This window comes from Cyprinus carpio, chromosome B15 (genome assembly GCF_018340385.1).
Source record: "Cyprinus carpio isolate SPL01 chromosome B15, ASM1834038v1, whole genome shotgun sequence".
In the NCBI taxonomy this organism is placed as follows: domain Eukaryota; kingdom Metazoa; phylum Chordata; class Actinopteri; order Cypriniformes; family Cyprinidae; genus Cyprinus; species Cyprinus carpio.
In genome coordinates, this window is record NC_056611.1 from 22,370,346 (window position 1) to 22,397,753 (window position 27,408).

General features: G+C 34.5%; 1 protein-coding gene across 3 annotated transcripts in view; it reads right to left on the minus strand.

Annotated features, from left to right (window-relative positions):
- The window catches only part of dgkb (diacylglycerol kinase, beta), a 43,310-nt gene extending 16,155 nt beyond the window's left edge, over nt 1–27,155 (minus strand). The window contains exons 1-20 of one of the 3 annotated variants that reach the window (XM_042739829.1): nt 26,710–27,155; nt 25,376–25,506; nt 23,751–23,827; nt 23,507–23,527; nt 23,262–23,412; nt 22,383–22,520; nt 21,703–21,752; nt 20,868–20,942; nt 20,657–20,776; nt 20,081–20,198; nt 19,548–19,636; nt 19,173–19,289; nt 18,949–19,047; nt 18,753–18,851; nt 16,872–16,945; nt 15,719–15,793; nt 13,698–13,783; nt 12,214–12,303; nt 11,795–11,955; nt 6,437–6,501 (exon numbers count right to left, since the gene is read on the minus strand). In XM_042739829.1, the coding sequence (XP_042595763.1) occupies nt 6,437–6,501; nt 11,795–11,955; nt 12,214–12,303; nt 13,698–13,783; nt 15,719–15,793; nt 16,872–16,945; nt 18,753–18,851; nt 18,949–19,047; nt 19,173–19,289; nt 19,548–19,636; nt 20,081–20,198; nt 20,657–20,776; nt 20,868–20,942; nt 21,703–21,752; nt 22,383–22,520; nt 23,262–23,412; nt 23,507–23,527; nt 23,751–23,827; nt 25,376–25,445 (1,775 nt within the window). In that variant the 5' untranslated portion in view covers nt 25,446–25,506; nt 26,710–27,155. The remainder of the gene's footprint in view (nt 1–6,436; nt 6,502–11,794; nt 11,956–12,213; nt 12,304–13,697; nt 13,784–15,718; nt 15,794–16,871; nt 16,946–18,752; nt 18,852–18,948; nt 19,048–19,172; nt 19,290–19,547; nt 19,637–20,080; nt 20,199–20,656; nt 20,777–20,867; nt 20,943–21,702; nt 21,753–22,382; nt 22,521–23,261; nt 23,413–23,506; nt 23,528–23,750; nt 23,828–25,375; nt 25,507–26,709) is intronic. The other 2 variants (XM_042739830.1, XM_042739831.1) reach the window with 2 other exon arrangements.
- Nucleotides 27,156–27,408: the final 253 nt, after the last annotated feature.

Genomic DNA, 27,408 nt, shown 5'->3' on the forward strand with positions numbered 1-27,408 from the left:
GTGGTCATGATACCCAACAGTCACCAGTGCACATGTGCACTCAAGTCTCTTGTACAGTAAGGGCTTCCCTGTGGAATTCTGTTCCAGTGTGGATGGGGAATGTCTCACAGGCCCTGCAGATGGAGACCAGCATCTGCCAACTGAGTCTAAGAGATGCAACACAGGTAATCAGATGACAGCGAGTCCTGGCACGTCTACAACATGAATGAGCTGAGACTAAACCGTAGAGGATCTGGCCGATGGCCATTGATCTGAAATCAAACACAACAGGGTCTTCCAATGAGCCCACTAATTAAAGGCACATTGTCAGGATTTCAATCTTTTATAAATTAAATGATTTTATAAATGCTACTGTACGACATTATTTAATAAGTGTTCACTTAAAAATGATCATTTACTTAGCCTGATGTTATTTCAAACCTATATGCCATTACACTTCTGTTTTTTATTTAAAATATTATTAAATAATATATTAAAATATTAAGAAATTAATATTTTTATTCAGAAAGGATGCAATTAATGGATGAAAAGTGACAGTAAAGGCATTAATAATGTTATGACAAATATAGTAAATACCTTACTTTTGAACTATCTATTCATCAAATAATCCTGAAAAAAATGTATCACAGTTTCCACAAAAATATTAACCAGCACAACTGTTTTCAACACTGATAATAATAAGTAATTTGTATTGAGCAGCATATTTTAGGATCATGTGACACTGAAGACTGGAGTAATGATGCTGAAAATTGTGCTTTGATCACAGGAATAAATTACACTTTGAATATATTAAAATAGTAAATACTTATTCTTACTTGTAATAATATTTCACAATATAGCTGTTTTTACTGCATTTTTAATCAAAAAGTAAAAGTTCATAAAAAGTGCCATAAAAGTATTGTAAAAGTTAAAGTCCAAGACTTGTACACTATGTAAAGCAATTTAAAGGGACAGTTCACTGAAAATGAAAATTCTGTCATCATTTTCTCACTCTGATTTCATTCTAAACCTCTATGACCTTCTTTCTTCTATGGAACCTAAATGAAGGTAATTAAGAACAGATGCTTCTGTTGGAACATTCAGCAGAGACCATTGCATAAACATCCAAGTCAAACAAACTAGTAAATGCAGGGCTAAAACCATTAACTATTGAGGAGGACAATTTTTTTTATACATATGGGTTTTTCAATGATTGATTCCGAAACATTCGTTATCTATGGTGTGACTTTTTTTGTCGTTGTTTTTTTTTTTGAAGTGTTGATATGATATGATTGTGCATGGTGTGAGATCTTCTTCTAACATTCAGTATGTGAAGCGGCGAACATCAGGTGGAGTCATCTGCTATTTCTGTATGTACGCAGTGTCTGAACATGAGGAGGTGGAGCAGGGAGGGGTTTGAAAGTCCAGCAGGGATGGGGACAGTGCCACAGGTGAGATCTCAATAAATTACACTCTGAAGTGGTCATTAATTATAGATGACATCCCAGTCAGACCAGCGATTTCATTTGAAATGAGGAGCAGTGTGCATAGCGGTGCTGCCCAGGGCTCTGCTGGGATGGTTTATGTATATATGTGTGTGTGTGTGTGTGTGTGTGTGTGTGAAAGAGAGAGAGAGACAGAGAGCAGTGGGTCAAACAGTCTTAGCTCTTGCAATAGCTTTTTGATGAGGACCCTCATTACGCTAAACGGCCCTCTATGGTTCAGCCTCCCTCCAACTCGAGGAAAGGTTAAATAGAGAATAATTAAAGAAGAGGGCCTCAGGCTGAGCTTGTCACCCTTAAGGCGATACTCTGGTCAGCGGTAGGCTGTTTCAAAGACGGCTCAGTAGAGCTCAAGTACTCCTACCTAGTCAGTATCATATGGCTGAAATAAATGACACATTAATGACACTTTCAATTATTTCCCACTTTGTGAGGATGTGGAAATACCAGCAAGGCAACAATTAATGACTAAAATCCCTGAAATAGAAAAATAGTTAAACATATGTTCAGTATGAGATTTATGTTTTTGGAAGAAGTCTCTTATGCCTGCTAAAGTTGCATTTATTTGATCAAAAATACAGTAAAAATTCAATATTGTAAATATTACAAATATTAAAATTTAAAATAACTTTTCTATTAATAGTTTAATTAGAAATTGTTTTCTATTTAAATATTGTTTTGTTTATTTATGTTTTTTTTTTTGTTTTTTCTGAGAGTCCAAAGTGGGATTTTGCTCAAGAAACTTTTCTGATAATCAATGTTGAAGACAAATATGTTGGTCCCACTTTATATTAGGTGGCCTTAACTACTATGTACTTACATTTAAATGAATAATTTGATACAATGCACTTATTGTGTACATATATGTTTTTACATTATACTTATTTTTTTTTTAAATACCTAGATGTAGTTACATCTGTAATTAATTTCTGTAATTACATTTATAATTACACTGTTGACCCATCCCTTAAACCTTAACCTACCCTTAAACCTACCCACACCACCAAACCTGTCCCTAACCTCACTGTATCCCACTTCAATAGCAGCAAAAGTGTTTTGCAATACAATATGACCACAATAAATACATTGTACTTATTTTTTGATGTAAGTACATACAGTAGTAGTTAAGGCCATCGGATATAAAGTGTGACCAATATTTTGGTGGAAACCATAATACTTTTTTTTCAGGATTCAAACAGGATTTCAGGATTACAAATAGAAAGTTCAAAAGAACAGCATTTTATATGAAATATAAAACTTTTGTGACATTATAAATGTTGTTAATTTCACTTTTGATCAATCTGATGCATCGTACAAAACAAAAAATATTAATTTAAAAAAAAAACACTAACAAAAAATTTTGAATGGTACATTTGTTCTATATTGACAATTTTTTTTTTAAATGTAAATTACATTTTTAAACATGAAAGTAAAAAAGCATATATATGAACTGCTGTTGTATTCAAATCCCCTTTTAGTGTCCATGGAGAAAAAAACATGAAAGTGAGATCAAAATGATCAAAACTAATTTTGGGGGTTAAATATTCATTTAAAATTCATTCTTTTTAAGACTTAAGTACATAAACATTTACAGTCACACATCCATTCATGTTCATCTGCCATATGACGGTTTCCACCTTGATGTCATACAGTATATAGCTCTTATTGTTATTATCGTAAAACCTGAATAACTTCACATGAGATCTGCATCAAACATTTTTAGAGGCTTTCAAATGCCATTTGTTTAATTATTTATTTATTTATGTTTTATTTATATGACAGTGATGGCTAATTTCAATTTAACACAATTTTACTATGGTATTTTAGTGTAAAACACGGCTACAGTACAGGTGGTACAGTATTTTTGTAGGCAACAACCACAAGGCCACAAGTCTAAAAAGACTCCACACATATCACTGAAGTTCACAAAACAAAGACAACTGAGACATGTTTTTTTCTCCTTTTTCACATCATCTTGAAGATATTATCTTAGAAGCGCATGAACGATCAGTGACGAGAGAGAAAGTGTACTTTAACGAGTCCATGCGACGCTGCCACACTGATTGTCTGCTTTTAATCCTCGACCTCATTATCACCCTCTGGTCTTACTCCAGCAGTAAATTAATCTATCTGCAAAGTGTCAAATCTTCTCACCTTCCTCCTGGTAATCACCCGAGGTGCAAATAAAACCAGGGAGCCGGGTTCGCTCAAGACCCCGCGTCCGTTATCAACATGATGATGTCGTGTTATAATTAAAAACCAATTGGCCATTGTTGGGTTGCTCATTAAGCCGATCAAATATTTGTGTCTTCACTAAGGTCAACGCAATGACATATGAGAACTGGGAAAAATGTTAGAGATTGGAAAAGTTGCACAGAGAAAACAGCCAAAAAGTCATTAAAAATATGCTAATTTTAATGCTACACCATTTTAAGAAGGAAAGGACTGAACGAAGTAACAAACAAAGCACAGTCAAAAAACAAGTTAAACGGTCAACACTGATATCTTTCTTAAGGCTGAAGAGAATATTTCACCCCCAAAAAATGAAAGTTTGCAGAAAATTTACTATCCGAGATGAGTTTATTTCTTCATTGGAACAGATTTGGAGAAATGGATTCCCTGCAGTGAATGGGTGCCATCAGAATGAGAGTCCATCATTCATCACAATAATCCACAAGTAACTCATGCGACTCCAGTTCATTAATTAACTTGTTGTGAAAAGCTGTGTGTTTGTAAAAAACAAATCCATGATTAAGCTCTTTTTGTTTCTGGCTAAAATACAAGTCCTCTATCCATAATATTGCTTTCTCTAGTGAAAAAGTCTGAATCAGGTTAGAAATATGCACAGATCAAACACGGTTTACAAGTTAAAACACTTCTAAACAAATATGATTTTGATGTGAGAGGATAAGAGATGATGGACTGTGATTTTAGAATAGTAGCAATGGAAGCAATGAATTAAATTAATTATTTTATTACAAACATACAACTTTTCACAAGATGGACTGGAGTCATATGGATTACTTGTGGATTATTGTGATGCTTTTATCAGCTGTTTGGACTCTCATTCTGACGGCACCCATTCACTGCAGAGGATCTGTTGGTGAGCAAATGAAATAAAGCGAAATTTCTCTGAATCTGTTCTGATTTATTTCCATTAATTGTGCCCAAACGTGTAATTGTGCTCAATTGATTTCAGTTTCTTAATTCATGATGGCAGTGTAATTCGTTAACACATTAACACACTATTTATCTGGCAGAATTCTGAAAATGTATCTTTAAAAGCACCATATCAAACTGCAAAAGGCCCTGTTTTACAGAACGACCCCTGGGTTAAGATGTGTCAGTGTTAATACAAAAACCCTCCAGTACCATTAACTGCAAGTGCGATATGCATGGCCTTCACTAATATGATGATTTATTAAAACAGCTATATATTTGTAAAAGATAAAGGTTCCTAGAAAAACCAAAAAAAAAAAAAAAAAAAAAAAAAAAAAATCTGCAATACCTTCCTACATCATACATTATTGAGGAAGAAAAGATACTATGTAATAGAAAGATCTAAACCCATTCTCTCATGTGAATTATTTATCAAACTCAAATAACAGATGGTATAATTTTCTTAAAATATCTTAATCATTATTCAAAAGACACAGTGGTATAAAACAGTTCCTGTACACATGCTTTTGTGTGATCAGAATACGGTTTGATTCTTTATACGTCCCACACAGATCTGAATCAACATCAACACAGTCCTATAAACAAAGGCATTTGCATCTTCTGACTCCTGACCAATCCTTAATTCTTGAAATTAAAATGTTATCTGCTCACCAGGTTTGAAATATAGGATCGCACGTACAAAGTATAATTATCATTTGATTATTAAAAGACTCTCCTGAAGGTCTTGTGTCATCACGGTGATGGAAAAATGATGTCAAACTACCCAAGCAAATTCAATTACCCAACCAATTACTCGGCTGCGTTCGTACTGACTTACTGGGACATTAAATATTAATGGGAGCATAGATATCAGATTTGCTCATCATTAGAAGGTGCACACATTGTGGGCTAATCACAGATGTTCCACATCATTCAGATCCTTTCAGCAAAGAATAAAACACTCCAGCACAAAGGAGCACCTACATCTGTTGCTCAACTATTCATAAAAGTCCTAAAAGTACAGGATTTTATTAAGTAAATTATTTTTGTAAATACATACATGAGTAAACTTGGGTCACAATGTTACTCCAGTAGCAATATACAATAATAAAGTAAAGGTGAAGTGTATAATTTCTGTGACACTGGCATGATTAAATACAAATGCAAAGTAATGAATATTTCCAAACAGGTTTCCTGGTCATCTATTGGTCAGGCAAACAGAAAGTCCCGCCCCAAACTCATGCCATTGGTTGAGCCAGTGTTGTTGTGTCACAGAGCCACAGTGTTTCGACTTCTGAAAAACCAACTTATAAATACCTAATTTATATAGCTGCATCTGAATATTAAGCCTTTTAAAACCATATATGATTGGAAAAAAAATATATATAATATTCATATTATGAGTGATCAATATGGTATGTATGTATATACACATACATATACACATATGCATCTCTTAATTATATATACATTTTTATTAATAAGTGAAAACTGTTTTTTTTTTTTTTTTTTTTTTTTTTCAGACTAAGAGGATTATTCAGCGTCAGATCAAGTTTTGGGAATCCTTAATAATGCAATCCTACATCTTCATCTAATTTTAGAGAATAAAAGCATGGCAGAAGTTTCAAAGACACACCTGAGGGGGGGAGGAGAGTTATCAGGGCATTAACTCACTGTAAACCCAGCAGACACACTGGCGAGTTTACAGATTGAGATGACAGCCAAAACAGTGGGAGTTAAGATGCAGTGTTGGAGAAGTGTTTGGTGTTAACACAGAGACAGAGAGCGAGCAGTACCTGCTGTTAAACCTTTCTGGATGTTTCTCTCTCATAATGTGGAATCGATGAGCGATGGATGCATCCTGCAAAAAGGAGAAAAAAAGCAAATCAGATTAGGTTTTTATGCACACCGATACACCATCATCGCTTTTTCGCGAGCTTCTGACAATGGTTCGTTAGGAGCCTTTGACGTATTACACTCGCGCATCAGATTCTCTCATCATCCTCTGTGCATCTGGGTCTTAAAATCTAGAATTTGTCAAAACAGCTGTGTGAAGATGAAAAGACAACAGATTGAGGATTGTATTGAATAGTTTCATGATGGTTTTATCACGGACCATTAGCTATAAACAAAAGCCCCACAACAGAGACGTCGCAGACAGAGACGTGTTTATTTTAAAACCAGATGAATGTATTTTAAAACCAGACAAAACTCTGACGACAAAAACTAAATTCCTTCCCCCACGCCGAGCTCCAATTACGGGCCCAATCGCCCTTCCACACGACTGGAAACAAGTTTCAGCTCCATGCATATTTATGTGTGTTAACAGATAAGGTGTTTGCGATTCTTTGCTGGGGTTCTAGCCAACGATGATGAGTATTGACAAGAGGACAGAACACGTGGTTCAGGCTAATTAATCGCACACACAGACAGGATGCCGCGGCTCTGCTGGGGCCCGTCACAGGTATTCTGACATCTGGGGTTAGAGGTTCAGATGCACTTGTGTGCACTCTGTTTGCATGTGTTTTGTGTACTGTAAATGTTTTGTTGCTATGGTGACGTATAGAAATGGTGGTTGAAATGTAAAGTGACTATATTTCCTGATTGAGAAATGTAGATTCTGAAGGCCTGACCATTTGTAAGGACGAAGAGGAGAAGCATGACAAACATGACACTTTTATACACAATATAGAAGATATACATTCTTCATTCAGCAGAATTTCACAGATTGCCCCCCATTATCAGCAAAAAAAGAAAAAAGAAAAAAAAAGTAGTAAATATCTGGCCACAAAACTGAATTTTTATAATTTGTTTCAAGTTATTTTTGTGCTGACATATTATGAAGATGCTGCATATTCACAGAAAACAGCAACATGACACAAAACTCCTGGACCTACGATGAATAGAGGCAAAAGTGGCACATTTTCCGATAATTAGTCTGTTACACAAAACCATTTTAAACAAGTAAAACATCTAGGAAACACAGGAAAATTGAATGAATATTGAAATGGAATGAACAGAAACATAAGCTTCCCACTTTACCAGTATTTTAAAAATGTCTCACCACATTCTCAATGTATATATATATAATAAAAGTTCTAGGACTATAATTATTATTATATTGTTTGATTTAAAACATATTTGTCTTTTATGCCTATACCTTTTCAGGAAAAATAAAAAATTATCTTTCTTCAAGAAATGGCATATTATTTATATCATCTGAAGAATAGCCTCTGCAGGTGATTTTTTTTTAGATGACTGCGTCCTCATTTAGTCCTTTATTTGTGTCAGAAATTGCCTCCATTTTTTTTTTTAAATCAAATTCTGTTGAATCATTACAGCAAATTCTAGCAATGTTAATTTAGGATTATTGAAACTACATAGTTATTACTGATATAACTAAATGTAAAATAAAAAATAGAAAACTTTAAATAAATAAATAAAGTTGTCATTTCTCATTTTCATTTAGTTGAAATTACTAAAATAACTCAAACTTAAAACTATATAGACATTTAAAAAATACTAATAAAAATTCAACAAAATTACTACAACTTTAGAAGTAAAATGAAAAGAAAAATGTAAAAATAAAATCTAATTCTAAATACTAACAAAACAACAAAAGTATACTAAAATAGCACTGTATGGATATCAAACGTTCACTAAAAAATGTTCCACAAACAGGTCATTTCCACCTCACTAGGTATATTCGAGGGAAATAAAGTATGAGCGAACTTGGGTGTGCTCAAACAGAGATTAAAAAACTTGCTGAAACTTTCTTCTTCCTCAAGGAGGCGTCTCCCTATCTTTTCCCCCAAGCCCCAAACACACTGTTAGGACCATTTGTGAATCCAGCCCCTCCAATGAAACCACCTCCACACAGAAGACCCCCTGCTAGTTCACCACTGAAAAAAGTCTAGTGTAAGCCAAAAAAATCAATTCCTTTACTGTTGACATCTTTTAAACTCACTGTTAGTTGCAGAGCAAAGGGAGGCCCGGGGTCCCACCAGTCTTGGTTTTCTTCAACCAAGAACAAGAAGAAAGGTAAAATGACAGGTGTATCTAAAAGATTGTATTGCTCTTTTCTTACAAACTGCACAATAAATAAAAACATGAGAGCAAAGGCACGGTCTCCCCTCGGCCTGGCTCAAGGAGCTTTCAGAGACGTCATCGTATCCGGCATCCATGACAGAGAGAGAGAGAGAGAGCAGATATCCTTTCATTGACTCTGAAGTCAAAGTTGCAGCAGTCAGTCACTCGCTATCTTTCATCTGCCGTTGTCCACCCCTCCCCGATAATTACCACTGCAAAACTCTCGTGCCCAAATTAATAAAGGGACATGTGTAATGTTCTCTCATAGTTCACCATTTAGTCCAATTATGGCTTGTCCAGGCAGATGATGTGCCTTCAGCGGGAGAGTAATGACTTTGACATGAGCGCAGGGTCATTAGGAAACAGACTACATTATCTTAGGCGATCCTGTGTGATTAGGGACTGTCTCTAGCTTCTGGCTCTGACCGAAATGATAACACCCCCTGTCTAACGGAGAGGGATATTTCAACTTTGGTATTTAAATGGTACCTAATTACCCAAAATATCACTTGACAGGGTGATCAGTCAGTGAGACAAGCGTTAATATGAAGAACAGCTTTGATTTGAGAGAGTTTTTGTTGATGCGTTACATTGTTTTACCAATCCTGTTGGTCTTAGGATTTAAATTTGACTGATTCTTTGAAAAAGTATTTTATATTTTGCTGCATTTCTTCTAGGCTATTTATCAGCAATTGCTATGAGAAATAAATTTTTGCTTACTCTGTCAAATCTAAACATCCTTAAATCAAGATAGATACTTGAGATGCAAAATGAAGATATGAAGTTTTGATTTCAGAGAAATGTACCAAAATGAAGTGCTGAAGAAAAAATATCTGCCAATGGGGTCAGAAAAATAAGAGTGTTTTTCCTAGACCTTATTTTTGGTATTTGGTCTTCATTTTGTTGAATTTCTTTGTGTTTGTTTCCATTTATTCCTTACATTTTCTTTAGTTGATCTTAAAAAAGTCTTAAATTCACCTTCACAAACCCTGTGGAAACCCTATCTTTTATACTGACAGTCACTCTTACATGAAAAGGTGATATTTTAAGTTATAAATATGGGCAATGATGGGTATTCTGAGTTTGTGTTAATTTAGACCTAAAAGTTAAAGTCGTTCAGAAGCTGTAATATAGATTTTGATGAAAATGCCTTAAATTACCCCTTTCTGTTAAAATGCTCTTGCACCATCTTGTCTGGCAACAGCTGCATTTGTTGGCTGTTTAGTTCCTAGAGTTCATATACATAATTACGGAAGACATTGTTTTTCATTTGCACAATCTGCAAAGTAATTATGAGCACGACTTGCTCTGTAATCTCTATTGGTTTTCAGTTGTTTTCAAAAGGAATTTGTGTTTTCTTGTAAAATGTGATAGGAAAAATATCACTTGATCCCACTGAGATTTGCACTTCTCTGTAATCCAAACAAACATCTAAATTTGTCAACACATTGAAAATTTCATTTCATTAACACAGTACTGAATACTGTATATTGCAGCTGAATAATTAATGAGACAGAGATCTATCTATTTACAAATCAATTTACAACATTTTTATAGTTTTATAGCATGTATAAAAGTATGTATATATCTATATGGAATTTGAAAATTAAAACCATTTTATTAAAATTTTATTATTAAAAAGATTGTTTCCTGGATGATCCATGACTGTTTTCATATTTTGTGATAGTTGTTCCCTTGTTGGTCCTGAGCAGTTCAACTGCCCACTTTTCTTCAGAAAAATCCTCCAGCTCCTGTACATTCTTTGGTTTTCCAGCATCTTCTGCATATTTGAACACTTTCCAACACTGACTGTATGATTTTGAGATCCTTATTTTCACACTGAGGACAACTGAGGGACTCATACACAACTAACACAAACTCTTAAAAAAGCAACTGAATCCAAAGAAGGCAACACAATGCATTAAGAACTGGGGATGTAAATTTTTGAATAGGATGATGATGTGTGAATTCTTCTCATTTTGTTTATTGATCATATTTTTTCATTTAGTACTGAACTTCAGAAGCTACATAAATACTTACATGTTTCCCAGAACTGCTCAGGACCAACAAGGGACACATGAACAACTATCACAAAATACACTATCATAAAAACAGCTGTGGATCATCCAGGAAATGATAGTATTAAGATTCAAGGGTATGTAAACATCTGTTATGTGAAATGGCTTATTCAGGACAGTACTAAATAAAAAATAACATGCAATTTTCATGATCCCTCTTATTTTGTTTCAATTATTAACATTTTGCACATTCTGCAAGGGGTGTGGAAACTTATGAACACAACTGTATATACATACATACATATGTGTGTGTGTGTGTGTGTGTGTGTGTGTGTGTGTGTGTGTGTGTGTATCTCTGTCTATCTATCAAAAACTTGTTTTATGTAAAGGTGAACATGGGACTAAATGTTTCATAAATCAATACTTAAAGCCATCAATTCCCTTATTAACAAGATGACATTGACTAACATTTGTCCAAGCATGTCTCCTTCATTACATTTTCTTTTTTTTTAAGATGTGTACAAATCTAAAATAAAACAGAGCCGTCAAACCTGTAAATGTCAATTACCGTATTTCCCTTGACATTTCTGGATAATGGCTGACATGCGGTCGCCGTAATAAGCATCATTAGATTTCAGACGGCCCGAGATGCATCAACACACGACGTGTTTGATCGTTGTTCGGTAAGACGAGAGCCGTGTAACGTCTATGGCATATTTCATTGTCAATTGGCAAGCTTCGCTCCTCACCGCAGTGATGAGGGACAGCTTTGTTAATGTAATAGATGCTCTTGACATTTCAAAAAGCACTCAGCCCTCTTGATTAGCTCATTTAGTCTTATTACTTAGAGGCCTTATTCGCTTCTTCATTCATAAACTCCTCTCATAGTCATCACATACTGCATCACGGTTAGTAGACCAGACTAGCACACTGGCCAGATGCGTATATGTGAGTCTATCTGTTTATTGGGAGTGAAAGAGTGGAAGTATGTGGACTGTTAAGGAGCCTCAGGGGTCTCTACATGCAACTTTTATTGTTCAGACTCACCACGCCAATAGAGAAGTAATTGTTCACGATGCTATACGGGACTGGATCTCCTCTTTCATCTTTGTCTACAGGAGTGATGTCAATCTTCCACCTGTCCAGCATCACTTCAGTACTGTTCTCAATGTCCTTGAGAATCTGCAAAAGACTTTCTCCATCGTAGCCTGAAGCCAAAGGACACATTACAAATTACTCCACTGAGGTGTTTCGGGTTTGGATTCATTGTGCTCCAGCTATTTATAGACAAGGAACCAATGTTTTTGTAACATTTAGATCTAAGTAGTTATGAATGAGTAAAAAAACTACAGTGATAATATGTGATAAGTTTCCCAGTGTGGCTCGCAGTGTGGATTTAGGCTTAAGGATTCACACAAAATCTCATTTACAGCATCAAATTAAAATATTGAAATGACTTAAATTACCTCCACCCCAGCGCAGACACCTTGCGAGGTCATTTCCTGTGCCGAGAGGAAGTACACACACAGGGGGATTCTGTTCAAAGTTGGCTTTATCTAAGAAAAAGAACAGCACTTCAGAGAACAATAGGAAGAACACAACATCCCATGAATCCACTAAAGTTGCTTTGACAGAGGGGGAAAATATAACTTGTTTTACCTTTGCTCCAGAAAATAAAGCATTAATAAATAAAAAGGACTTTTTATGGGAATTCAACTGTACTATACACAGTACATAGTTTATACAGAGTCAAAATCTTCTAAGGGGTAATAGTGGAACACAGTTTTAAAAAGTGAATTTTTTTTTTCACTATTATTTACAACATGATCTGCATTTTAATGGGTTTAAAGATTTTTAAGAGAAAATAAAAACTACATTGTGCATCAAAACCACTCTTTTTTTGACATCTCGAACACGTTTCATAATAACCAAAAATCAAACCATTTACACAGAACATTAGAACTAAAATCTACATCATTTGAATATAAAAACATCAATGTCTGTCAAAAAATAACATGCACAATAGTATTCGTAGTATAGAGGTTCAGGGAGTACATGCTATTTTTTTGGAAAATCCACAATACTACATCATCGCTTTCTGAGAAGAAGAAGAAGAAGAAGAAGAAGAAGAAGAAGAAGAAGAACAGACTGTCTGTCAGAGACAGTAATGTACTGTATGTAACAATAAAAGTATACATTTGTACTTCACTCACTGAAATTAACAGGTTGTTTAAAAGATTAAAAAAGGTTATTGATCAAAGTTTAATAAAATAATGTTTAATTTTCCGATAAAAGATGATAAACTTTAAATTTTAATTACCTCTTTGCTGATTTTGAGCATACACATATAGACCATACAGACTACAGTACATATGTATATACACATTTACTGTATAATGAAATAAATGGCAATGTCAAAACTACAGTGGTTCTTTTCTAATACACTCCTCTGAAAGCATCCAGTCTATTACTCTGCCTTTGTTTTGATTGATAAAAAATGGAGGCAATTTCTGACACAAATAAAGGACTAAATGAGGACGCAGTCATCTAAAAAAAAAATCACCTGCAGAGGCTATTCTTCAGATGATATAAATAATATGCCATTTCTTGAAGAAAGATAATCATCCTATTTGCTCCGAAAATACAGGTACGTATGTAATAGCTTTAGTTCTGTGAAAAATAAGCACTTGACTATTTCAACAAATATAACAAAATCACTTCTGTACAAAAGAATAACAAGAAAAGCCTTTTTCACAATATTTCCTCAAGATGTCTTTATGTTATGAAATTTACTTTAGCTTGTTGTTTTTATCAAATCTAGTATGAAAACTTTTTGGATTTAATTTACAACATGGCACGGTATGGAAGCCCTGATCCACATGACTCAAGCTTTTAATTGTTCTAAGAAATGACTGTTGTCATTGTCAACAAGAGGTCAAAGCAAACTCACCGATAACATCAAGAATCCATCCAACGGTACCATCTCCACCACAGGCCAGGACTCTGAAATCTGGAACATCTCGAAACAAATTTAAGCTGAAATCAAGAGCATCAGAATTACTAAGACACCAAGTGTTAGAAAAGCAATACAACCATACTTTACTTTTATACTCCTACAATTATTAAATACTGTATATGCATGTATTTAATTAAAGATAACGATGATTTATTTGACAATACACATAAAAATAGTGAAATCTTTTTCACTGTATTGGATTATGAATGAATATTTTGTTTAATTAACAAATGCAAATTCATCTTTTGGAAAGCCAAGCCTGTTCAGAAGCTAATCAAATCTTTCAAGACAATGTTCATCGCAGCGTCTTCCGTTCTTTCACAATAATAAAGCTCTAACTGCATGAAGGGACCTTACATGGTAGAATGGCGCACAAAATAAGACTCTCAATTACTTTACTTATTGGGACATGCAGGCTTGCCAAATCATATTAGACAGCAAAAACAGATGACCAATCACATGAAAAAGCAACTTTGAGGATGTTTGAGTATGAAGAAACAAACACTCAATTTGCTCTAATTGTGTTAGCAGGGCCTGTAATTGACAGACAGCCCAGAGCTACGATGACAGTCACCTTGACAAAGTAATGTCACATAATCATCAAATGACTACGCCAAGCTCGTGTGTTACTTCAACAGATGTGACTGTGAATGCATAAAGTCAAAAGCTATCTTTTCTACCAGCAGGGAAACATCAATACTTGGGCTACACCTTACTTCAAATACCATAATCAATAGCTCTAAATGGTGTCTGGAGAGCATCGCTCAGGGCATGGGCGGCATTTATAAAATCATAAAAATCTGGAAGAAGAATAATCAAATGCCAAGAGCAACAGAAATCACCCCATTTATTTATGCATGTATGTCATGTATTTATTAAAAAAAAAAAAAAAAAAAAGGTTCTTTTGCTCACCAAGGCTGCGTTTATTTGATCGAAAAAACAATAAAAAAAACTGTAATATTGTGTAATATTATTACAATTTGAAATAACTGTTTTCTACTTTAATATATTTTAAAATGTAGTTTATTCCTGTGATGAAAAACTGAATTTTCAGCATCATTAATCCAGTCTTCAGTGTCACATTATCCTTCAGAAGCCAATCTATTATGCTGATTTGGCACTCAATAAACATTCTTATTATTATTCTTCTTATTATTATTATCAATGTTGAAAAGTATTTTGTTGCTTAATATTTTTTCTTTAATTTAACTGCAATTAGAGAAGTTTTTCTTTCTTCTTTTTTGCCCAAGACCCATAATTGCATATAGAATCACTTATTGGATCAAATCAATTAATGAAATTAATGAAATTTTTCCAAAGTTGAATCAAAACCTAGAGTATGACCAGTGAATGGAATCGATTCACTGTCTACCCAAATATTCACACCCAATAAGATTTTTGCTTTGAAATTCCATTTTCAAAATATAGTCTCATTGAGTGTACATCCTCACGGCTGTACACTTAACTCAAAAGTGACCATGTAGCTGGCATACTAATAACAAATTCAGTCAGTGATCAAAGAGCCTCATGGTTGCGTGCATTTGATTGACACCAGCGATGGTATGCGTGATCACACAAGGCCCTGAGAGCGGCAGCACACTAACACTAACATGAATCTATTATTACCAGCTGACTGTCAGCACTGGAGACTTCCACAGCCTGGCTTTGTTCTCCGCGGTGTTTGTGGTGCCGGATCTAACCCTTTAATAATGTCTAGATTTACAGCTAAGATGCGGAGCGACATTGTCATGCATGAATTAGTGCACTTTATTATCAAGCAGTGTCTGCATATACATATATTGTTAACGTGGGGTTGTCAGAACTCTTATGATCATAAAGCGAGAATGTGGCACAACAATACGGTTCTCAAAAAGCTAGACAGCAGGGAGCTAAATGCTTCTATTTGAATGATAAGAGAAAAGCCTCTCTGGAGTGTCTGGAGAACTGTCACTCACCCAGGCATGGGGCCGTTCTTGGCCAGGTTGTAGACTTGACGGGGGTTCAAGAGGTACTGGAACTTTCGGAAGATTCTAGATAGGGCAGAATTTATAAATAGAAATGTAAGAAATTATGATAAATCAATCAATCAATCAATCAATCAATCAATCAATCAATCAAATCAAAACCCTAGTGAAAAGAAAATGCATTTAAAATACATTTATTTTGTGCTTAGTATAAAACAAATACATTTACATATTTATGTGTTTAATAAAAATGACCTGCAATTATACTGTTGGTATACTAAACTGATATTTAAATTCTTGTAAAATGCAACAACTAATTTAGTATTTAATGCACTTTAATTGCGTTGATGTAGTGCTGAGGTCCAACCAAAGATATACTTAAGTATGTTTGAATGTGCTTAAGTGGAACTATTGCAACAAGTATACTTCAGGTACACTATAAATATCTTTCATTTAAAGAATGATATTTTACAGAGATCATACATAAACATATGAAGATTTTGGTTATTCAAGTATTTTGAAGTATTTTTTAAGAATTTTGGTAGTTCATTGGTATATTAACTTCAATAGACAGTTTTAAGGCACCAATATTCCATCCATAAAATATTCACCATATTGTTACAATGAATTTCTGGCAACCACAGATGCCATTTTTGTTCATAAATTTAACAGGATATAGTTTACAGTGATGTTTTTATTTTATTATTGTTATTTCTTTAATAATAGAGAGATGTGGTTGGATGAATTCACAATAGAAACTAAGGATTTTGTCATTAATATTAGCTATTACAAGAGATTAGCTATTCAAGAAATACTGGTGATCATGGCCATCTCATCCAATATTGTCCATCAAGAGGAACTGAAATCTGATATGGATCTTTAGGATGCCAAAAATGGATTTTAAATTGCAACTGATTTGATTAGATCCTCGTTTAGGTTGCCAGAAATACATGTGAAACTGTAATTGTAACTCAGAGAAGTTTCATCAACAACCTCGAACACATTCAGTGCATTGCTAATTTGACTGCAACTGGTATGCACTGGTGTCAAACAAACTGTAGTGAAAGACAGTTAAAATGCTGTATGAAAATACTGAAGTGTAACTTTCTTATTAAAATCTGACACCATCTTTCACAGTTCTCACCTTTCCCCTTGTTTGCCTCCACTTTTAGGGTTGACGAAAACCAACAACGGATGAGTTCCTTCTAATGGTGTAATCTATAGATTAAAATGATAAAAGCATTATTATATATCCTAATCTAGAAACATTTAGCATTAAAATCAGCTTTTATGCTTCATGATCCAAATTTTACTGACCAGTGGAATGTTTAGAGCAGAAAACCTCCTAAAATTCACAAATTTACATTTAGTAATGGACATGCATCTCAGAAAATACGCAAAATTATGAATTCTTCGACAGATAATTTTCTTAAGATTTTCTTCACCACCTGAACCTTAATTTTCTGTCAGCAATGTGATAATTCTCTCTCCATTCTCTCATAATTATAAAACAGAGTTTAACATCACATTGACGTAAATCTGCTCAAAAAGGTCTCAGAATAGAATAACTCTTCAGTACAAGTCTATGATGCACTACCCATGTAAAACCCACGTCATGAGACGCAACTGGCAAACCTCAGTAATCAGCTCCATATTTAGTCATTAATGACAGTCTTTGACCATGAGTCACTTTTCTGCATGGATGCATGATGATTGTGGGGTTTTGGAGCAGACGACGCATGCACACACTAATACAAAGAGTGTGAGTCGTCTTCCGGTGGACACTGACACAGATGAAGCGCTTAAAACAGGACCCATCGAAACAATCCCAGCAGGCCCAGGTGAATTAATGAGCCGCCCGTCCGGTGACGAGTGATCCATTACTTCCTCTAATTATAAATAATAATCCTGATTATTACACTGGTTAGCCGCCGCCAGCCAAGATGGATGATCTGGGACATGATTTGTCTTTTTTTTTTCTGTCATTATTATGCTCAGACAACACCCAATCACAGAGGGTCACTGCTGCCTAGAAGTGTGATCTTGAGATACAACTGTAATTTTGAGCAAAACTTAGTTGATGACTCACCAGGAAATTAATCGTGAACATTATATTAATAGATTTTTTATTTGTATACTTATATTTTTTTAATTAGGAATGAACAATGCATAGTTATTTTAAACTTTAAATATGTTTCAGTCAGTACTGGATAGTACTAAATTATTTCAGTTGTTAGTGTTTATTTTAAATTTGCATATTTCATTTTTTGGATTTTTCATTAAATTTTTAAAACTGATTTATTTAGACAAAAATGCAGAATTTAAATATAAGCTTTTATACAGTAGGAAATCGACCTTATTAAATAATTACAAATAATTAATAATGCATAATACATAGTTAAATACATAGAATAAAATTTGTAAAAAAAAAAAAAAAAAAAAAAAAAACTTTAGTATTGGGACCAATTCTCAATATTAACTAGTAGCTTATTAGCATGCCTATTATTAACATATTGTCTGTTTAATGGTTTTGTATAAAGTATGTGCTAATAAATTCTGCATGACCATATTCTACATCCCTAATCCTACCCAGAACCTAAAATTAACAACTAACTCACTAATTATTAATAAGCAGCAAATTAGGAGTTTTTGAGGTTGTAGTTAAATGTTTGTTAATAGAGAGAACTGGACCTTTAAATAAAGTGTGACCAAAAATTTACATCAGTGCATCTCTAGTTAAAATGTAAATGGTGAAATTCTAAAGAAATTCTAAAAGATCACATGTTCCATATTGTCCCTAATTTATATGAGATGATCATAAAAGATCCATGCACGGAAAACAACAAAATAGCTAAGTCAACTTCTCAGATGTATTTCATATCAATCATGTATTTTGCCTGATATCATTAGGGGCTATTAGATTCACTTAAGCACTGTGTTATTTTGTTTGATTCCATTTGCAGGAAATGTACCCCTGGGACTTCCTGTTTTTAGCAATATCCGACTATAAGTGTGTTTCATTCACCTGTAGCCCCTGTCCATCCACTGATACTGAATTGGTCCTTTGTATTTTCCCCCGGCCTCCTGATTGGCTGGAGTCTTTTCTCAGAGTGGACTGTCTCTCCTGCAGTTAAAGGTCACATGTAAAGGTATAAAAGAGCTGAGCTTTATATAACAACTGAGTCCCAAAATAACATAGGAAAAGAAATATGACATATTACCAGTACAACAGGGCATATTGTGTTTGGAGGAAGTATGTGATCTCTCAGTGATCCGCAGTCGCATTCGGGTTTGACGTGTGAAGCGCACTTGTTGTGTAGCTGCAAAACAGAGCAATTAATTTTACAATTAATAATTGGATTAAATACATATAGCCCAATATTCACACATGGTTATATGTTCAGAGCATAAAAACTGTAATAATTATGAATACTCATAAACTCACAGTAATCTGGCACCAGACACAGTGAAGGCCTGTAAGACCCTGGTAACACTTGATAGTTTTGTGACACTTATCGCACTTGCTTGGACAGTTTCCCTCAACCCAGAAATGATGCATAATCTATTAAAAAAGCTTGTGTTAATATGTTAAAATGCAAATAAATGCATATATAGAGGAAGAAATAATATACGGGCAAATTACGGCTCATCATTGGTGTATTCAGGTCTCTGTTTAAACCAGGTTAATCATGTAATTAGCAATGCTTAGAGAGAGAATTTCTTTCTAATTTCATTAGCGGAAAAGAAGCCCTTGCGCTAAGCCCCATGAAGCATTGGTGATCCAAGCGTGCTGGTTTTTAAACACTACAATTCGACGCACCTCTGTGTTTTTCTTAGATTTGACGTATGTTTTGATGCAGGACAGGGGGGCTCGAGCCACACATCGCTCATGAGCGGTGTACTTACAGACTATAAAACAGACACACAGAAAATTAATTCACAGTGCAAAGTAAAAATGTTTTAATAATTTGTTTTGGTATCAGTTCTGATAATTTTTAAGACTTTATTTAATTTATTATGATTACAATGTCTACAATTGTTTTTTAATGTCAATTAATTTGATTGCAGATGTATTAATACATTATTTTTTAGCTTAAAAAACACATGACTTCAAGTACAAGTAAATAAAAATAATAAAATAAAAAACAAACATTGAAATGTATTTTATTGTGGCTTTGCAACCATCTACAATTCTTTGAATGTCACTGTTTGATTCATTTAATACACTAGCTTACTTATATTCCAAATGAAATTGATAAGATGGTTTAGATTTGCATTTGTCCATATTCACTTATAGCATAAAGCAAAAAATCATAGTGACTGATGGTTAATATAATAAATGCTGTGAGTTACAGGAGCAGCAGAGGCCTTGCTTTCCCAATCCAATCAACATATTCAGACACAGGTTACAATATGCAGGTTTACTGAAGTGCTTAAGTCTCCACACATGTTGCCCGTCATCCTTTACATTCTGCAAAACAGAGAGAGTGAAAAAGACAAAGATAATAGCGAGAGAATGAGAGGAAGACAGCTATGAGGACTTGGATAAAAAGGATAATACAACTATGACAACAGTGATGAAAAACATCAGAGCAAATTACATAAAGGCTATTCTGGAATCCTGCTGAGACAATGCAGAACTTGAAAGGAAAGGAATATGTTTTGAAAAATGTGGATTAACAATCTGGATGACATGCAAAATAAATCAGGCACCAGACCACTAGTGCAGCCAAAAAGGCATTTAAAATTAGCAAAGAACGCCATCTAGTGGGCAAACAGAGTGTAAAAGCTCAATTTATCAACAATGATGCACTGTATCTGTTCTTTTGGTTTGGATGAATGGATAGATGGACAGACAGATGGACAACATGGACAAATTAACACATCGGACAAACACATATCAATATGTAAAGCTTAATTGATAATCACAGTTTCAAGTCCCAGAAGTACTAGCAGAGGAATGGTGGTCAGACCACCCTGGACCCACTCTTCAAGAGAAACCATCCCGTCACGGTCATAGTCGATCTCCTGCATCATCTCCTCCAGAATCTACACCCCAAAACCAATGATGTTACACATGTTAATTATTAGAAAAACATGATCAGATTTGGCACACACTGTCTATTCGAGTTTACTTTACCGGCTTTAGTTCTGTGACGTCCCACTCCAGATACTCCGCAACATGCATCATCTGAGAGATAATGTGTTCCAGCTCCTGTGCGAGAGGAGAAGACATTTTCTGCACAACATCACTGTAACTCTACATAAAGATCTTGTGGTGGGATCCTGAATCCTGCTACATCTACATCTACCAGATCAGTCAAAACACATGAAACAGGAAATCAAGGTAATCGAGTTACAGATTATTTATTTCTTCTACTTGTAATAAATACACATATAAACGCGTATAAATGTGAATTTAAATACATATTTAAAAACATTTAAATACACACATATAAATGTGTCTGTGTGTGCTATGTGCATATAATATATAATAATAAAAAGAGAACATTTTACAGTAAAATACTTTTTTAGATTAATTTTATACGTTATGTAGAATTACATACAAGTAATTAATCTACTTCATAATGTCATGCTCAATTCAGTGTTACTTGCCATTTTTACTTGCAATTCTTTGTAAAGTTTATAGAAATTTCTGTGAAATTTACTAGCAATTTCTACCAAAATTTACCACATTTTTGCACCAAATCAGTATATAATTTTTTTTATTATAATTTTGTTTATCTTGAGAAGTCTCATCTTGAATCTGTCCTTTTTTTCTATTTTTTTTTTTTTTTATTTTTTTTTTATGAAAAGCATCTAAAAAACTAAAAATTACAGACAAGTCTTTTAAACAAACTTAGAGCAGAGCGAAATTAGTAAATGCAACCAAACCAGCAATGAACCACTAGGTGGCGTTTCATGTCATTACAACAAACCCAAGAGACTGCTGGAAATTAAGATAAAGGTCTCACCTTACTGTCTAAAAACCCGTTCCCATCTGTGTCATAAAGTCGAAACATAACTGCGACAGAAACAAAGAAAGATAAAGAAAGGATGGAAAAAAAAGAGAAAACACTGCAGATTCAGTACAAGGGTAATTTTTGCATCTAAAGGGAACATGGCTCTGTATTCTCCAAAAAAAAAAAAAAAAAAAAAAACATATCTATGGAAAGAATCTCACAATTCAGAGTGCAATCTCAGCTTTTCTATGAGGCATTATAAGAGGGTGTCGCCATGGAAACCAGCAGCTCAGCCAATGGCAGCATCTCTCAAGGAGACAATTCAATCAAGCTCAGTACAATTCAATCTGAACTAGCTCATCACTGATGTTTTTCATTCAAACAGTTTGTTCTTTCTTGCATAACAGCATCTCAGAGGCAGTATTAGACCTTAACAAGAGGTTATTAGCATCCGAGCAGCCCATAGCAACAGGTTTCTGAACTAGCAGCCTGGAATTACAATCAGAAAAACATTATAGATGTGACAAAAGCTGCCAGTAGATGGCAGCACCGGCTTGTGTTTTATCTATGAAAACCATTAGTGGAACCAAAAGGTAGGTTCTTCAACACCACAAAGGACTTCATAAGTGTCCTGTGAGGTACTGTATTTTGAATAAAACTAGTAAATTAGTAGGAAAGGTGAGTGATCTTACATTCTAGTTTGTCTTCTGGTCGTCCGCCCTCCAGCAGAGAAAGGTAGCAGATCATATCCTTCAGCTGGACTGAACCGAGAGCTTTGGATGGGGATGATACCTTTGGCGGAGTGGAGCTTCCCTTTATGAGTTTTAGACCTGTAAACCACAATTAAATTATGTTTAACACATCACATTTTGTGGTGTGTTTTAGCTAGAAATTACTGGGAAACAATTAAAGAGATTTTATCACTCTATTGTTACACTAGCTGTTTCCCTAGTGGAGTTTTGGGAAATAATGTTGCAAGTTTATTGTTTTTATGACAAAGTTATACAATTAAAACTTAATAACAGGAATAAACTGAATATATTTGCTTTGTGTGTGTACTGTACACTACCAGCATCAGTAAGATTTTTTAATGCTTTTGAAGAAAGATGCTCAACAATGCTGCAAAAACACATTAAATAGTATTATTGTGAAATGTTATTATAATGTAAAATGTCATTTATAGCAAAGCTTAGTTTTCAGCAGCCGTTAGTCTTCAGTATCATCACATGGTCCTACAGAAATCACTCTAATATCCTGATTATTATCAAACTTGTAATATTTTTTGTGGACTGATACATTTTTTCAGGGTTCTCTGATGAATAGAAATTTCAAAATAACAGCATTTATTTAAAATCAAAAACTTTTGAACATTAGAAATGTCTTTACTGTCACTTATGCATATTTTCTGAAAAAAAGTATTACATTCTTTTAAAAAAACGATTCAATTGTAGTGTAAACTGACTTTACAAATATTTTCTCTACACTAAAGTAGTTTAGTAGTGTTTTTTTTTAATTAGATATTGCAGTATTTTTGTTTGTTCAGCCTGTGCGAATGGGCAGATTTAAATTACCCATGATTCTCTGCTTGTCTGTCATGGAGGGGCTTGGTTTGGGGTCTTTGTTGCAGAAACTGAGGAAGAGATGCTGGCAGAACTCATCAGCAAGTTCACTCTCCAGGAAGGTCTCCATGAAGAGCTTGAAACCCTCAAAGTCAATTTCCTGCTGAAGGTGATTCACACCCTGTTACTCGGTTCATATTTCATACTGACCAAATAACTGTGCAGCCAGGCTGTAAAACCATAAAATGATAATTTACCTGATTGAGGATATCTGGCTTCTATGCAGCACAAAACGAAAAGAAAAAGCATCTTCATTAAATGGATGGCAAGCAATTATGGAAACTAATGATTTCATCACCCAAAAGAAACATATAGTTTAATGGCTCTAATAACCACTGAAATTAGATCATCATCATAACATTCGGTCCAGTACAGCATTCTTAGCTCAGCATGAACATTGCAAAATAGCATGCTTCAAAAGGCTATAAAGAGTTGCAATACCTCTTCAGGATTATACTTGGCCAGAATCCCATCTCCATGAAACTCCTGGAGAACATCTTTTAGTTTCTTAGTTGTGTCTAAAACAAATGGGTAAAACAAAAGGAAGATACTGTAAAAGTTCAGACAGCATAAGAAACTTAAATAGATCTAGCTGAGACATTTAATGGTCAATGATGTGTTAATGTTGTGAAAAAACAATGACCTGCATTTTTAAGATGAATGTTTTGAACTTCTATATATATATATAAGATTTTTATGTTTTTGTTTTGAAAGCTCACCAAGGCTATTTGATTAAAATACAGTAAAAACAGCAATTTTTACTGTAACAGCAAGTTTTAATATATTAATATCTAGTCTTCAGTGTCACATGATTCTGCAGAAACCATTCTAATATGATTTGGTGCTCAAGAATAATTTCTTATTATTATCAATGTTGCAAACAGTTCTTTTATTTTATTTTATTAATCAAAACATTCTTTTTTTTCTTTTTGAGGGAAAAGGAAAAATCTTTTAAAGTTCTCAAATGTAATCTTTTGTTTGTCCCAATTTCATAATCACCCAATTCATCAATGGCCGTGAGAATTATTTAAAACACAGATTTTGAAAAACAAAATACTATGCCATTAAGTTTTGTTTTAACTCCACATGTTGTCCCTCTGTCCCTCTGCACAGATTTACCAGAGTGTATCCTTCAGTAGATATATATAATCTCTCTCAGGAGTCCAATGATATTAAACACTTTCAAACTGCGATTTTTCATAACCCTCCTTCCTCTTCACTAATGATGCATATTGTCATACTGCATGCTAGCCAATCAGAACGCGAGAAGCCCTGGCCTGGCACAGGAAACAGCGTGCTCTGGGGGTATCAATTATTCAGATTACTCAATTAAATGCAGACGATCTCTGTTCTCTGCATACGTAATGAAAGATCCTCTCATTAATTTGTTATGTATGAATGCGGGATTTAGGGTAATCAAAACGGCACAAATCTGTATCTTCATTTTTATGTGGTTAGTTTTTGAGTTGGTGTGTAATCGAGTCCTTTATTTTTATTACATCAAGCAGATTATTGCTAAAATAATAGTTTTATCTCTTTATCTTAATGGTAAATGAAAAAATGCTCTACTTTGCCAGCAAACACTGGGCTTTTCTAACCGTTTCCTCAAAAAAAAGAGATTATAGATGACACTTCATTCAGACTGACTCCCACTGCAGCATTAGCACTCAAAGGAATCAACGTTCATCACGGATGGATTATGAATTTAGGGGAATTAATAACTGTCAGTCAGAATTTTCTCTCCCTTCATAGTCTGGTGCCGATTGGATTAGATTGAAGCCTTAACCTTAAGCTCCAGACAGGAAATGACATTTCCTTAAGTGACACACGCACAAATGCTGTTAAATGGTTCGATTTTTATTCCAGTGAAATGGCAGCCTGTCAGCAAGGATATTTAGTGGCTGGAAGATTCTCTATGGATCGAATAAACCATGAATTGAAATGATATTGGCACTTCCATCTCCAAAATGTTCTTTAGGAAACATATAACTGAATCGAACCATAACTTATGGATCGATAAACAAATATTGGGCAAATACGGAAGAATTACAGAATAGAAGCCTTACATTGTGCATAGTCTTGAAGAAGAGAGAATTCATTTGGACTCAAAGTGACCCACTTTTCGTCATTCGACATGCTGTCCAGTGTTTATCTGCCTCTGTTTACATACATAAGATGCTCAGCAGCAGCTCAGACTCTGTGGAGAGAACCAAAAAACAGTCAATCATGTACATTTTACAAAACTCATCTTGTGTGATATAGTCTAGCTTTATTTCTCCTTCATGTATATGTGTAAAGCCATGTTTTTGTGATTCTGTACTTGGTATTGGTTATTAGAGAACAACAAGAAGAGTAGCTGTGTCACATGCCATCAAATATTTGAATGTACGACATCATGCCAGTCAATACTGAAATTAATGTTAGACTTTACCTCAGTGACTGGCACTGATTGATGCCATGCCCTGCTTTGTACTGTACAAAGCATGACTGGGTCCCCAAAGTATAAAAACACTACCATTCAAAAAGTTGCTGAGACATTAAAAAACTCTAATATAAGCCGATAACCAATATAAACTGAATTTTCAGCTTCAATATAAGCCGTGAACTACTAACCCTATACCCTCATATTTATAGTTTCTTAATTAAAGCTAGCAATAATTGGTACTAATATATCACACAACCCTCATATTTATAGTTTCTTAATTAAAGCTGGCAAAAAAAAATGTTTTAAAGAAACCATATCTGACCAGTTTCACCTGATTTTACAACAAATATTGCAGTTAAACCATGATTAGGCCTACTGTGCCAAAACATTCATACATTTTCATAAAAAATTATGACTGTAACACAGAAAGGAAGAATCTGAACTAAAATGAGCTTATGAGCTCATCCATTTCTGAAGTATTCTACAATCCTCACTACTTAAGGAAAACTCTGCAACTCAATTCCACATCCTGTCAAGCCTTTGAACTTCCTGCGACAAGAGCAGGAAGTGCCTGAGGCAAGTGTCTTTTCTGAAAGATAATCTGTATTTATGAATAAAAGTGCTTGCCATGTCAAGAACCCAAAACAAACTCTTCTCAGCGTTACCTCAGGCTATGAAAAATGGATGATCTTGGCCTCATCTTGACCTTAACCCACATTCAAAATGTTTTTTACTAAAAGCTCACCATTAAAATACCCACAACTTAAGCTCACAAACTGACACATTATGTGTTACATGAGCATAAGCATACAAAACATCAAACACAGCAGTGTTTGTTCAACCCTATCAGCGCTGATCTGCAATACAGCATAATGCAAATACAGTCAAGAGCTCCATCATGTTGTCACTGGTAAGAGATTGAACACAGTTCCCTCTTTTCACACAAACACAAGTGCAAAACGGAGTTCCACTCACCTGATGCTTCTGAAAGCCAACAGCAACGATCCAACAGGCATGTTATGTGTTTTCCTGCATCGTCTGGAGGGGACGTCACCTGCCAGCATCTCTCTCTCTTCTAACAGAGCCACTGTGTTTGTATCTATGGGAAAATGAGTGTGAGAGAGGAGCGCTGGAGAGAGGGAGAGCGATCTATTCATCTGCAACAATCAGTTCTCGTGCTTCTGCTCGCATCACACACACACACAGAAACACACTCCCCCTCCCTTCCTCTTTTTCCCCTTCATCTCTCCATCTTGCCATTTAGCAGGCAGTGGATATAGGATGCGATATTGGTAGGATGCAGTCTATTGAGGGGGAGTTAGGGTAGAGGATGTCTATCTTTTTGGACCTACTGTAGAGACTCCTACCAGTTTCAGCCAACTTCTCATCACCAAATGATGTTAAACTAGTGTTGTTTCACAGTTAAGATCCCTTTTCATGTTCTGGGTTTATTGTGCTTCTTTGTTGTCTGACAGAAAGTGTTCAACATCTGTTTATTCATGAAGCAATCAAAATAAGTAGGTAAGTAAATAAATGAATAAATAAATAAACAAATCTGCAGAACAAATTAACCACATTTATAAATTTAAATAATTTTTATGCTTTATATATATATATATATATATATATATATACATATATATATATATATATATATATATATATATATATATA